The sequence below is a fragment of the Dermacentor andersoni genome, chromosome 3 (genome assembly GCF_023375885.2).
Source record: "Dermacentor andersoni chromosome 3, qqDerAnde1_hic_scaffold, whole genome shotgun sequence".
Classification (NCBI taxonomy): Eukaryota; Metazoa; Arthropoda; class Arachnida; order Ixodida; family Ixodidae; genus Dermacentor; species Dermacentor andersoni.
In genome coordinates, this window is record NC_092816.1 from 85,141,596 (window position 1) to 85,156,311 (window position 14,716).

Consider the following 14,716-nt stretch of genomic DNA (forward strand, 5'->3'; position numbering starts at 1 on the left):
AGGCTGCAGTCGTTGGTGTGAGGCCTACACTATTTAGACGGTCTGCGGGACGTATCTGCGATGAACCACGAAGCGCATTCCAAGCCATGACGAAATCATTCGCGCGTTCGAAACCGGGCCGCTCATGGCGCGGACTTCCGAGCTCCGACGTCAAGCTTTTTCGGTCCCCAGCAAAGCATGCGCGTGTATATGCGTATATGTGTCGGGATTTCTCCGGCGAATAAATCAGTTAAATTGGATCTAGGCTTTGCGTTCATCATCTAAGTGCATGTAATCTCAAATTTGCTTGATTTCGCGCCTTACGTCATTATTTTATCCGAGAAATTAACAGCTGCCTTCGTGAGCCCATCATGCGGCATATCTAAAAAAAAAAGAGGAAGAAGAAGAAAAAAGAAATCTACAGGAAACAAGTATAGTCTGCGGAATCTGTGCCAAGTACAGCACCGTCAATACAGCCCAACAGCATCATGATGCGCGTTAAGATAATCGCTGAAAAAGCAATATCTCGAGGCAACTCTTCACCATCTTGTCTTTTTTGTTTTTGTTTACGCACTTCATCAGTATGCAGCTGGTTGCGTCGTGAAGTTAACCAAAGTTTGCACTTCCCTTTGGCGTCGGCTACACTTACCCGTCTAACATTAGACCGTTGAGGGGAGCTACGCAACTCACGCAGTCCCGGTTCTCTTTGTTCCAGTGAGGTCAGCGCACGCGCGAGCTCTTTGCATACACGCACGCAGCGCCCGTTTAAAAGTGGAGCCCCGGAAAACTACACGGCGACTGCTTTCCCTTTCGGCGGCGTTGTGAATGGGGTTGCAACAGTTTAACGTGGAGGTAACCAGAAGGAGGGACGCTCACAGAAATATACGCTTGCAAAACAAAGGAAGCGTCGTCGTCTTTCTTTTCTTTTTTTTTTTTTGCCCGTCCGTCTTACGTGCATCTGCGAGCAGCTTTATTTTTAAAGCAGTCGCCTCGCGAGACTTTTTCCTTTCGCTGCGGTTTGGTTTCTTTCGAGCTCCGTACCTGGCCGTAGAGCCTGGTCCGCCGCGGATACGTGTGCGTGTCCCCTTGTTATGCGCTCAGCGGGAAAGGGAAGCGCGCGCAACGCGGCGTGAATGGGGGGGGGGGGGGGGGGGGGGGGCGGTGTGCTCACGAGCGGGCGTGGAGAACGAGGCGCGCCATGCAGACAGTCCCGTTCAGCGCGTGTCCACAATAGCACAAACACACACGCACACCGGAAGTGGAGGGGGGACCGCGTGTGTCGAAACCGGAAGCGGACGCCCTCCTGAGAGGGCCAGCGTCCGCGATGGCAGCCGCATTTGTCCCCTTCCTCCCTGCCCCCCCCCCTCGCTGACAGCGCGGACAATGATGAGCGTGCGCTATATGCGAGCGCGCAGCGGGAAGACCAGCCACGTCGACCAGGTGCGTGTGGCGTTCGTAATCATCATCATCATCATAATCATCATCATCATCATCATCATCATCATCTTTTATGTCCACTGCAGGACGAAGGCCTCTCCCTGCGATCTCCAGTTACGCCTGTCCTACGCCAACCGATTCCAACTACCACCCGCAAATTTCCTAATTTCGTCGCACTGCCTAGTCTTCTGCCGTCCTCTACTGCGCTTCCCTTCTCTTGGTACCCATTCTGTCACCGTAATGGTCCAACGGCTATCTAACCTGCGCATTACATGACCCGCCCAGCGCCATTTCTTTCTCTTAATGTCAATTAGCATAACGTCTATACCCGTTTGCTCTCTGATCGTGAGCGTGTTTATACGTAACGAGTCTTGAGGCCAGGGACGCATACGACGCCACGATGACGACGAGGCTCGCATCAAAAGCAGAAGAGCTGCTTGGATGGAGTACGCGGTTAAGAAAAAATTATTTGGCCAATCTAAGAGCGAATGAAAAAAAAAGAAGATGTCATTGGCGATCCAACGGTAAATGCGAGGGAAATGCGTTAGCATTACGTCGCAGCTCCTTGAGGTCCCGGATCCACAATTTCAAATCGCGTTCAATACTTCCGCGAAGTGTTGTTCAATAGCTCACTCGTCACAATGTCCTGCCTCTTCGAGTAGCGGAGATGCAAGTGACAGTGGTCCAGAGCGTATGACCGTCAGTTGCACCTTCGCTACTCGAAGACGCAGGACATGTCAAGTCAGCTCCTTTGCTTCCCTCTTTTGCTCTAGAGTTTCACGAAGGGCAGATACATATTATTCTCAGCAGCCTACAGAATACGCGGTATGAAACAGGGCTGGAAAACAACTATTTCCAAAAGACGAGCGGAGCACCGAATAACTCTGCAGCGGTGGACCGAAAGTAGCCAACGCGAGCGCTCGTCGTCATCTCTATATACGCGACGACTTGAGGAACGCTCGGCGTAAACGTTGCTGCTATCTCGCCCTTCACAGTGTAAGAAACTTGCCCTTCACGGGGCGTACGACTATCGAATCTCGAGTTGACCACCCTGGAGCTCTTTCGCGCAATAGGCACTTGTCGAACCTCCCGACGCCGTGGGTTCGACTCCCGGGCCGCGCGGAGGCCGCGTTCAGATGGCGGCGGAATACAAGAACGCTCGCGTATATTACTCAGACTTAAGTGCGCGTTAACACAACCCCGCGGGTGGTCGAAATTATAATCCGGAGTCCGGCACTGCGTACAAAGTCTCGCATGTCCGCAGTGGCGCCTCGGAAGTCAAACACCTCAGTTCTACCCGGTTTTGATGGCTGTCACCACTAACCCTTTGAAAGATCCGGAAATTCCTAAGACAAGAACAGACAAGAAACTGGCCCTCCTTTATGCGTTTATGCGCAGCTTTTCGGCGTAGATAACAGCGTTGAAGTCAACACACACGAACTCTGCAGACGCTATACACGGGGGGAAAGGGGACCGGGCCGGGGGGAGAGGGCAAGGTAAAGCCATTGCCCTATAAAATGTTATCTAGTTTCGCCATTTATGACGGGTCGAGGAAGAGTCACGAACGTGGCACCCGCAGGAGCCGGAGCATGCTGCGTGTGTGTGTCTCGCGTATAATGGAACTCGCAGTGTGCACATGCGAGCAGCGCTCACGACTGCAATGCCGGTGACCGCGCTGCCTGCTCGAAGTTCGCGCCTGCGAAAGTTTCGCTTCGCAAAATCCATTTATAGCGTGCAGTAAGCGGGCCACCCTTTCTTTTTGAAGTGCACGGCTGCAAGCACTGCACATTGTTCTCGGCCTTGTCCCTGAATGGCGCCAGTCGTGCGCGAAGTTCGAATGAGAGGCCACACGCGTAAATTCGTTGTTTGTAACCCTGAAATCCAGTTCTCAGAAGAAGGAGAAAAAACACAAAGAAAGAAACAACGGAAGCAGCAATATCGAGACAGCCTCCAGCTGGCGCCACTGAAAAGTGAGTTCTGCGCCGAGCAAAATCCAGACAGGAGCAAGTTGCGCTGTTTCATCGCTGTCTGTAAGCTTTCCGTTTCGTGCAACGCGCTGTTTTGACGCGCTATTTTGGAAGGCCATGCTGTATGACCACAGGATTTGAAGTTGCAGCGCACTATATATAGGCGAGTGCCTGAGAGTGCGATGAAAGGGCGGGACCAGTGTCGCTTTATGCAGTAAATTCTGACGCTAAGCAAAAGGTTGCGGCCGGGTTCGATTGCAGAGCGCGGTGACGCCAGGATTTCGATGGAGGCGGAATGGAAAAAAAAAAAGAAAAGAAAACGCTCGTGTGCGTAGATTTATAGTGCACTTTAAAGAACGTTAGGCGGGCAAAATTAATCCGGAGCCCTCCACTACGGTTCTCGTATAGCTCTGGAGGCGTTGCCTCTGGATGTTAAACGGCACGAATCAATCATCGACATTAAAAAAAAAAAAATTCCTGGGCTCCCTCTTTCTTGGAAATCGAAGCCACAAGCTACGCATGTGGACCCGGCGCGTTATATATGGTGTCCGTTGGCAAGTCAGCACAACGCCGTACATATATAAAAAACGTACTCACTATAGACAGCCTTCCACAGCGCTGCTGGCAATTCCAAGGACCGTTATAATGACCGCATTAAATGTACCTCGTGGTTCAAACAACGAGCTATAACACGCATACCTGGACCATGTGTTCTACAGTGTCGCATGTACCCCACGCTACGACGGCGCCTTTACTTTTTCTCTGCGAAGCACACGGCCTCAGCGAGATGCTTTAATTAATCCTGCATGTTGTGTGTTTTCGTACACGTTAGGCGAATAACGGTGGTCTAACTAGGCATATGCGTCGTGGAGCCAACGTTCCGACAAGGAATTAAACTTGCCTTCTTCGCGGGGCAGCAACTGGAGACAAGTTTCCGCGTCTAAACGTTTGCTCCCCCGACATTTCCTTGTTCTACCATTGTAATTCACTGTGAAGCCTCCATCTACCCTTGTGAGCTGCTGCTGTGCGTGTTACGGGTTTTCTGTGTGCATTATTTCATTTGTCATCGCCTTCACCCGGAGTACATAGAACACTGGGCGTGCCGCCAGGTAGATCTCCCCAGCTTTAATTAAGGAGCTTCCCTGTTTTCTTTTCTTTTTTCCGTGCCACCAGTTCATTCGAGCAGCCGCATTCTTTTTCTTCTTTTTTTCGGACTTCAAAGGACTCTGCTGCTACCCAGGTATTATAGCACCGCGCGTGACTGCGGTGCAACCTGTTGGACTCGTTGCTATTTCCTGCGATGGATGATGCTGCGGCGAAACCACGCTGAGCATCACACGCCGACGACTGTATTTTCCTTCCTTTACAATGCAATGTTTCTTTCACTGCTTTAGCAATGAACAATTTATCTATTAACTCGAGTATATACGGCGTCCAAATGCATGACGTCGCTGCTAGCGGGTGCAGGAACTTCAGGACAATGCCGCCATGCACTCGTCTTTCGCATAATTTGCCTCTTTCTGTATACTAGCCCACCAAGAGTCCTCACTATGAAATAGTGCTTGTTTCGGCATCCGGAATAAGTTTAATTTCATGAATACAGCCCGTATTTACAGCCTATTCATTTTTTAGTGTCCCTTTGACTATAGCCAAGAAGACGACGCTTCAGGGCAGGACTTCTCGGGAAAAACCGGGCCAGCAGTATACGCGCCATAGTTGGTCTGTGTCATGCCGGGAAACTCAGTACCGCGCCATACACAAAAAAAAACACAATAAAAGATAAAAAAAACACGAGGACGGATACAAAGTGCGCGAACACCTTGGGTTGCGTAGCTGTCTTAGTCCTCGTTGCGCGACTAAGCTTTCCGTCGCGAGAACCATCTGCAGATTCACAAAACGCGGGGAAACAAAAAATGGCCGCCTCTGCTCTTCTGTTCGGAAAAACGGAGTGGTGGCGTCGGGCAGCTGCTGGCGCACTCTGTGTGTATGCACACAACCTCCGGAAGGTTATCGCACGGGACGGCGCGGGGCTACCGTTAGACACACCGAACACGCCTCTGTTGGCGCACGCCCGTGGAGGTAAAGGACAAAGCAGACGAGGTAGAAAGAAAAGAAGAAAAAAAAACATGACGAAACGAGCTCGTGCTGCCACGCGCGCCAGGAATATCGCGTGCACGTACAATAGACGCCGCAATGAATAGGGCGGCGCGGGGTTACACGCGGCGGGGTGAAAACGCCCCTGGATGCGAGAGTATATACAGTACACTCCGAACGTGGGCTGGGAAGTCTGTAGATGGATAGGGCGAGGTGTGGGGGGGAGGGGGGGGAAGGATCTATGTCGTAGGATTAAGGGTTGCAGAGGGGGGGGGGGGACATTCGCTTGGCGCGTGCTCTGCGCACCATGCAACCTGGATGAGAGCGTGTATAAAAAAGCGGGAGAAGACGACGACCGCGGATCCCGCCAGATGCGGCAGCTGCGATAATTCAAGCGTGCGGCCCGTGTCACTACACACGTATAGTCCATGGCCTCTGCTATACAGCCCTCCCGATTCCGACGTCGGCCCACTCGCCGGATTTGTCCCTTCATCTGCACGCGGATTCAGCCGAATGTATGCGCGCAAGTCCACACCGGTCCTTGAGCTCTTCGGAAGACGCCACACACGGACCGCGTGTCACTCGCTCGCCTCTACATCCTTGGTCTTGCGCGCGCATGGCTATAGGGCAGGCGACACTATGGATATATACTATAAGCGGTATTCGCAACCGGCCACCGCCACCGTACCATGCACTATGTTCGATTTCGTTAAGTAGAGGGCACTGGCGGCGTCTCGTCTGAAGTCCTCACTGCGTCCGCTCTGGATATTCCTGAGCCATAAAGTACATTTACAAGCGCCTTGAACTTCGAGAACGGCGGCACACTCCGTTTCAGCGTCAGCCTGGTGCTCGTGCACGAGGCCCGCAATAATTATGCACCGCTCCCGCAATCTCGGGGAACGATTAGAACCCGTTCTGCACGAAGCCTGTATTGGGTGAATCTGTATTTGCGGTGAGCATAGGCTCCTGTGTTTTTCACCGGTGAAATGAATAGCAAAGTGCGGCACCTATAGGTACACAGCTTAAGAGATACAGGAGCATATTGAATGGTACATGCACGTTTTCTACAATCACGCGCGATGAAAGTCAACTTAAGGGCACGGCGGTGGAGGCACGTTTCCCAAACGAATTGTCATCACAGCGGTCACCGAGGAGCGTTACTGAACCACAGTGAATATACTTCAGTGGAGATGCAACAACGCATCTCGGGAATGCTGGGGTAGAAGGAATTAGCGAAGAGCTTTAGCCACACCGTATGAGCTCGCGGAAAAATGCGCAGCCGTATACAGCAAAACTTCGGCGTCGAGGAAAACGGAGCACTTACAGGGCAGATGAGATTGTCACGCACGTCTAGTAAGAACGCGGCACGCCTGAAACTATCTCGTTTCAATGCAGGACGCAAACACATAAAACACGACGTGCTGGAGCATAAATAGATCACCAGGCGGCGGATATGTCATGCTGAAGTCGCGGCAGTGACGCAAATAACAAAAACGAAAAAAGAAAGGAAAAAGTGAGCCAACAGATAGCTAGACAAAATGAGCTCACCCCCTTCCCAGGCGGATCTGTTATGCAGAAGTCGCGGCGGTGATGCAGATAACAAAAAGGAAAGAAAAACCACAAAAAAGTGAGCTAACAGATAGCTAGACAGAATAAGCACTCCCCCCCTCCTCCTCTCTTTGGCGACTGACGTCTGCACCGACGTTCTTTCCTTACGTCATTCATCTTATGCGCCAATGACGAACGAGTTGCTAAACATCAGCGTATTGTTTGTACTCCGCAGCTGAATTCACATTGATGTGATCTAGGGCTGCACCTTTCATCACCTCACCTTACTCGGAAAATATGTCCGGCGGTTAATGGTGGCACAAACCTTGGCGACGAGCCCGGCATACAGACTAGATTGAGTCAACCGAATGCTCTGCGCCAGTGGAGAGAAGACATTTGCGTGCCGTCTTTCGGGAAGTTGCTTTGCTTTTGCTTGCTTTTTGCGACAGTTGCGCCAATGCTAAACGATAGTTGTTATCATGCACCGGGTGTGTCAGCGAACACTTTCAAATATTTTTTAAGAATTGCCTTGGCAGATAGCACAAGTCTAGTCGATGAGCTGGTCTACTCGAAGAGGCGCACATAACTCGCCCAAAAGATTGAAACGCATAAACAGATAATTAACAAAAAATCCCTAATTATCTTTTTAACTGATTACCTTATGGCACCCATTGAAACTGACAAATTCTAGCCGGGGAGTTCGTAAGGTGGATCCACTTGGAACGAATTCTCAGGATGACACCAGTTTCTAGACTCCCTAACTATCGAATTCCCTAACTTTGCGGACAAATGTATTGGCGTTCCAGTTACTTTTGTGCTTCGATGCATATAGCGACATCTTTAAAAGGAAGTAAGCGGAACGACAGCGCATATTTACCGCAAGTTCGGTGGGGAATGTCTCGTAAATGGTGTCATCCACACCATTCTATTCAATTGGATATGCATTGCAATCTCACCCGCTAGAATGTATAAATTGCAATATGTGCCGTGGAGTATTTAGCTAGAAACATAATTGGTAATTTTTGGTTAATTCGCTTATTATACATTACAATTTTTCGTGCATGTCCATCTCTTCGAGTAGACCAGCTCATGGAGTAGAAATTTGCTATCTACCACAGGCAATTTAAATAAGAAAATACTTGAAAGTGTTCGTTGAAACAACGCTCCTGTGCAACGTGATTTATAACTTACATCGCGCCTGCTGTTTGCGAGCCTTTTATGACAGGTGAATGGCCAGTATATGAGCCTCGGGCATATAATCCACAAACAAAGAAGTATCCGTCAAGAATGGTCTCTTAATGAAATCGGAGTCTCTTGGAAGAAGCCTGCAATGTAATGCGCCCGCTTCTAAGTGGCTTTAGCCTGGGAGGACCATAATACGGGCCATGGGGCACACTAAGGAATGATTGGTTAGCTGGCTGTTACGACCCCCTACAGGGCTGCTCAGTCGGGATGCTCATAGATCGGGCTTTTTTGCCACACACACACACACACACACACACACACACACACACACACACACACACACACACACACACACACACACACACACACACACACACACACACACACACACACACACACACACACACACTCTCTCTCTCTCTCTCTCTCTCTCTCTCTCTCTCTCTCTCTCTCCAGAGGAGGCGTTCAGCTTCTTTAGTAAAAACGAATTATGATAGTTTATAAACTCCGAGCAGACTTGTAGACTGCTTGGACTACATAGAGAACGTTAGCTTTGGTATGCATCTAGGGTACGTTTAAAACGAAAAACAAAGGAACTTTGCTTTCTTTCGTTATAGAAATTCCTACTCACATAGACACCCGTTTATGGCGACATTAAGACCGGAGACAACCGAAAGACGCATGCACTCATAACTTGTGTTTTCGTTTTGTTGGCTAGGTGTCCACATAAAGAAGTACCGTTCTGTATAAGCGTAGGCCCAAGTCAGTTGTCCCTTTTGACTTCACCGGAAAACGTACATCTACGGACTGTACAACTTAATGTTTGCGACGGCTGATCAACGTGGAGCACGCTTGCCCGCCGTAAAGGAAAAAAGAAAAAAATGCGGTTGAGACGATCGTTGATGCGCGCACGGTGCATAACATATAACGCGCATCGCTTGAAAGCGCGCGTTCCGCGTGATATCAGCGATTCAGCGACTCGGTCGGTCATGAGCCCGCCAAAGGACACTCGGAACGCTTCTTCCTTGACACGAATGTCGTAACTCATAGAAGACGCGTTAAGATACACAAACATGCACCCTTATGTCATTCGCGCCAAAAAGCTCGCCGCGCACGTATATTAAGGTCGCGTCCGTGTTCGACCATGCCCGGAGGTCCACACACACATCTCCCGCATGGAGAAAAAAAAAAAAAAAGAGAAGGACGCGCGTGTCTATAGAGCCATACAGAAAATGAAAAGGCCACAAATACTCCGCGAGCAAGTGGGACGCCGAATGATACGCGTCTCCGACGGCGGTTTGCGTCGCAGCTGCTCGACGTTACATAAGACGCAAAATAATTCCACCTTGGCGTGTATATACGTGTATACGAACACTTCTTGACGACAAGGACGTACCATCACAAGCACGAGGACGAGGACGCACAGGAAAGTGAAGGAAACGAGATTCAAGTCTGGCTTGTTAGTTTCGCATCGATTGCTTGTTACTTGAGTATCTAATTTACTGAGCCGTGTTAGGGATACACGCCCCGTATTCAATAAAAAGGTTCTTACGCCAAACTCGTTCGTAAAAAAAAATATATGAAAGACAATGCGAACGCTGCGCATACTATTAGCGAAGCTGGCCGGCCAATGGCAGAGAGCAGAGACGAACGAAAAGGAGCGTTGCGAATTCGTTTCCTATGCCCTCTAAATCGACCCGGAGACTGGAATTCCAATCTCTACACCACGCACGCTTTCAATCGTCGTCAACGCATGCGGTTCCCGCGCGCTCGTGTATAACTCATACGCGCTACGCGCTCCAAGTATGAATAATATCCAACTCGTATACGCTCGCCGTGCACGTATATACGTACACGCACGATCGCGCACGGTGACGACACCTACCAAGCACCGCACTATGCGTCTCGCACGCACGCATTGCGGACGGGTATGGGAAGGGGGGGGCTCATGCATAAGCGATGGTGGGAAACAAGCGCGTGTACTGCGCGGCATATGGGCAGGCGCTCGGCGAAGAAGCGAATGCGCGGTATACGTGCGGGTCAATCGAACGATATCGCTTTCAATCACGCGTGTGTATACCTCTGCTTTCGAAACGATGCGGACGTGATCTCGCCGCTCTCGTCGACTTTACGTTGCGCGCTGTTCGTGCCCGCGTTTTGCTAGTTGAGCGAAGCATCGCGTTGCTCAAGACCGCGATTGCTTCTTAACATCGGGTCCGTATATACGAAACAATCTGTCGTTATATCGGCTCGTTCGCGATCGACTACGGTCTTCCATGCACGCTATACACGCGTGTGAAGAAGCCATGACGAAGGATTTAGTCCAAGAAGCTCATCCTCGTACGAAGCACACGACCAAACTCCGCCGCTGTCTCGAAAATCCGAGCTTTAGGTCGCCAGTATGCGCGATTCTCAACCACCCCAATTTTCGCCGACCCACGGGGCCAAATTCCCAAAACCATTTTCGTTCGTATGTGCTCTTGTGCCAGTGGCCGGCCACATTCTGTAAGAACATGTCCGACAGCGCGATAACCCGGTATCCGGTCTTCTACGGACGATTTCATAGCGTAAGACCCTTCTTTCTTTCTTTTTCATTGCGGACCCAGATTCACTTTGCTGGCTCACATTTCTCCGCGCAGCGGCGGTTTTATGCGTCGCGTCACCCCGAGTCCGTGCAATTGAGTCAGACGCCATTTTGCCGCGGCTGTCCTTCGCCGCTAAAACGAGGAAGTGCGCCGCGTACGTGCTCCCGAAAATATATCAAGTTTTCTGCGTTTGCCGAGGACAAAAAGCGCGGGCCCATAGAAAGCGGCGGAAACGAACACGAAGCGCTCGCGACACGCCTTTCCCCCAACAGAGCAGTCGTTCGCACGGAAGAGGATTAAAATTCTGTAGTTTACGATGGCTCGATGCCAGGGCCCAAGAGAAACGGCCCGGGAAGCCGCTGGCGTTGCGTAAAGGGCTGCGTGTGATTACCGTATATACCGTCGTCTCCCGAGCGATTCACGTTGCGTGCCTTTCGCTTCCGGTCGACGAAGCTGCCACTATGCGGTACACATGCTAAAATAAACGTCCGGCGCACGCGCGGGGAGACGCCCTTTTGCGCAACTGCCTATCACGCTGCCACTTAGCGCCGTTAACTATACGCGCCCGCCGTCGCTGTCCGTCGCTCATTTGCAAATAAAGGAGCGGGACCGCGCGCGCGTGTCAATTGCGTCTCGTTTCCGGTGCATCCGGTCGACCATCGAGTAACCCACACCGCGCAACACGCGGGCGGTACAACAAAATAAATAAATAAATAAATAAATAAATAAATAAATAAATAAATAAATAAATAAAAGAAATAAAATGCCCCATCGTCCAGGCCGCGACGCATGCACAACCGCGAACGCCCGGCGCTGTGCGTATAAATGTGCGGCACTGCGTACGCCTGGTAATCGCATGTATACAGCCGGCACGCAGCTCGGGAATCAACAGGTTCGTGCCCGGCGAGGGGATCATCGAGCGTCTGCGTTCACAATCACGTATGCTAAGCGAGACACGCACGGATGTACGTGTTTGGTATGCGTGAACCTGTCCCGTCCTTCCAAGGACACACATCGAGGAGGCATGAGTCGGGTCATATTATATATCATATAGGTGATCTGGGCACGTATTAACAAAACGTGTCTGTCGTGAGAGCTTTCCCTCGTCGGCTATAGCCCGTCAGGGCGCCCGCATTCACGACAGCGATCGGCTGCACAATGAGAGGAAACCCGCTGCGATAGGGCCAGTCACGCAAGGTATACTTGAGAGAAGTTATGTAAATAAAGGCCCCAGATGCTACAGGGACGATGAGCATAATGATGAACGACCGCTGTGCGAAAAGCACCAGCAAACTGCCGTAGCGAGCGCGGCATCAGAACATAGGGAGTTGTTAAATACCTGCGTCAATCAAAGCTTAAACCTACTCCGGAAGGGTCAACTAGAACGTCTGTGAGGAAGCTGTTGTGTACTTGACTACGCGCTGTACAGTCAGCCGTCAGTGCACCCGTCCCGCGATACGATTGCGTGGACACCGAGGAACATGCGTGCTTACTCACCAGGAAGGGCAGATGGTTGACGGCGAAGGACAGCAACGTAACCACGGCGACGACCGTCCAGCGATACTCGGACACTCCGGCCTCACATAGAACCTGCGGGCTGTACGGCCTCCTGGACGTCTGTCTTCCAAGCACGTGCAGGGGCTTCGAACTGGACGAGCTGACGCTGCTCCCGGTGCTAGTCGTTCCGTACTCCGGCGTTGCGGTGCGCAGCTGCTGGAGGCGCGCCTTGCGGCCCAGCTGCCATCGCTGCACTTCCATGGCGACGCTCATGCCGATGCTGCACGCCATGAGCATCCCGTAGAGGACGAGCACGAACAGCGTGTACCGGCTGTCCCAGAGCTGCGGGTGCAACGAGCACTCCAGCATGGACTCCGAGGAGCGGGCGAACGCGGACGCAACGCCGATCAGGACGCCGATGACGGCGAGCACGGCCACGTGGTACCGGATCTGGTTGCGACGCACACTGAAGCGGTACCGGTACGGCCAGCGAATCGTCAGCAGCCGGTCTCCTACCGCGGATGCTAGCGTCGTGAGCTGGAAGGTGCGGCTCGCCGCCAGTCCCCACAGCACGAACCCGCACGGGGCGGCGGCCATCTTGGGTCCAATGAGTCGCAGCACCGAGAAGCCAAAGCAGAAGAGCGCGGTGACCAGGTCCTGGCAGCAGACGGACAGCAGGAACAGGTCGACGGTCCTCCACTTGCGGCGGTACGTGTGGAACACGTAGGCCACCCATAGGCACAGCACTATCAGCACGGGAGCCGTGGCCGATACAGCCAGCCAGAGCACCGGGAAGAGCTCCATGGTGAATCGAAAGCCCGCCGTGGTTGCGGTTTTTGTGCGTAGCCCCGGACGGGAAGTCGCGACGGGCTCTTCTCACATGACGGGATTGCTCGATGGAGACGAGTCACTACGGCGGCGCTGGGGACACTGGTAGAATCGTGAATCACCGGTCCGACTTAGGCAGCGTCGGTTACTTGCGTAGCAGTGGGCCACGGGGTTCTCTCGACGCGTTCACATCACTGGCTTACGGTAGAATTCTGGCTCCGAGAGCCGGAACACCAAAGTCACAAGGTGTCGAGCTGACGGCGACGAGGACGACGAGCTATACTGTCGACGCCTCACCTGTACCACGCTCGCTGAACAGGAACCTACAGAAAGATTATCCCAGCGTGAGCCTCGCACTGTACATCCTCAGTCCGGCAACGCGGGTCCGCACTAACCACCACATGCACACCTCAGCAATGGGTCGCTGGGTCACTCAGAAAGCGCCAAGTTTCCAGGCGCGCATCCACTCGGAGCTGCTTCCAGCGGGCCGCCGGAGGGGCACCCAGGCACTCGCGCGCGCGCACACAAACACACACACACAAGCAGTGCGATCCCCGGGCGGCACTCAAGGATCTATCTGGTCGCGGCGCGCTACTCGGGATATCCAGTTTCCGAAGAGGCGTTTGTCGTCGTCGGACGCCGCCGGCGGCGCCGGGCGCAAAGGCACTCACGCTCGTTCGGCCCAAACACGCTCGCACAACAGCGACGGCACCCACCGCCACACACACACGAACGAGCACGGAGCAGAGAGAGCGCACCGCGGCGAAGTGTGTATCCGGAACAAGGGGAGCGCGGCGCACACAGGTCCCTCCGCACCGCAGACGGAGCGCGGTCTGGCTGGCTACCCGGTTCCTTTGGCTGACGCCGCCGATGCGTCGGTTCTCTTCTCCCGGCGGGACGGGCGAGAGGCGCGGGATTCGAGGCCTTCTCGGGCGCCACTACGAACGAGATAGGAGAGGAGGCGGACCTGCCTCCTCCGGCACGGTTCGTGCGGACCGGAAAGCACGCCTCGTGTATGTGAGTGCACCCCCTCCCCCCTCCCACCTTCCCCTCCGCGAGCAGTCATTGGGCAGTCATTACAGAGCAGTCGCCACTGTACACGACAGTGCGATATACATACTTCGTTAACTCTCATTGTCACCCGCCATGGTTGCTCAGTGGCTATGGTGTTGGGCTGTTGAGCACGAGGTCGCGGGATCGAATCCCGGCCACGGCGGCCGCATTTCGATGGGGGCGAAATGCGAAAACACCGGTGTGCTTAGATTTAGGTGCACGTTAAAGAACCCCAGGTGGTCGAAATTTCCGGAAATTGCCTCATAATCAGAAAGTGGTTTTGGCACGTAAAATCGCATAATTTAACTCTCATTGTCCACTTCAGAGCTTTCACGATGCTTGCTCACCGGCGAGTTGCCCGATGATTCCCCAGAAGCATACTCCACTGTGAACTCATTCGCTTATCGAAGTTCCTTGCAAATTTTGTAGCTCTGCCAGAAAGCTTCGTGGTCGCAGCGGTTGTGGTTGTGAGTGAGGCTATCCATTTTGACGTGACTCCAACTCTTCATCTACGTAGTTAAATCTGTTTCATGAGCTGTTAGC

General features: G+C 52.5%; 1 protein-coding gene across 1 annotated transcript in view; it reads right to left on the reverse strand.

The window, feature by feature from the left end:
* Nucleotides 1–13,943, reverse strand: part of LOC126544024 (uncharacterized) — a 147,999-nt gene extending 134,056 nt beyond the window's left edge. The window contains exon 1 of the mRNA XM_050191211.2: nucleotides 12,293–13,943. Coding sequence (XP_050047168.1) covers nucleotides 12,293–13,096 — 804 coding nt within the window. The 5' untranslated portion in view covers nucleotides 13,097–13,943. The remainder of the gene's footprint in view (nucleotides 1–12,292) is intronic.
* Between the last annotated feature and the right edge of the window lie 773 nt (nucleotides 13,944–14,716).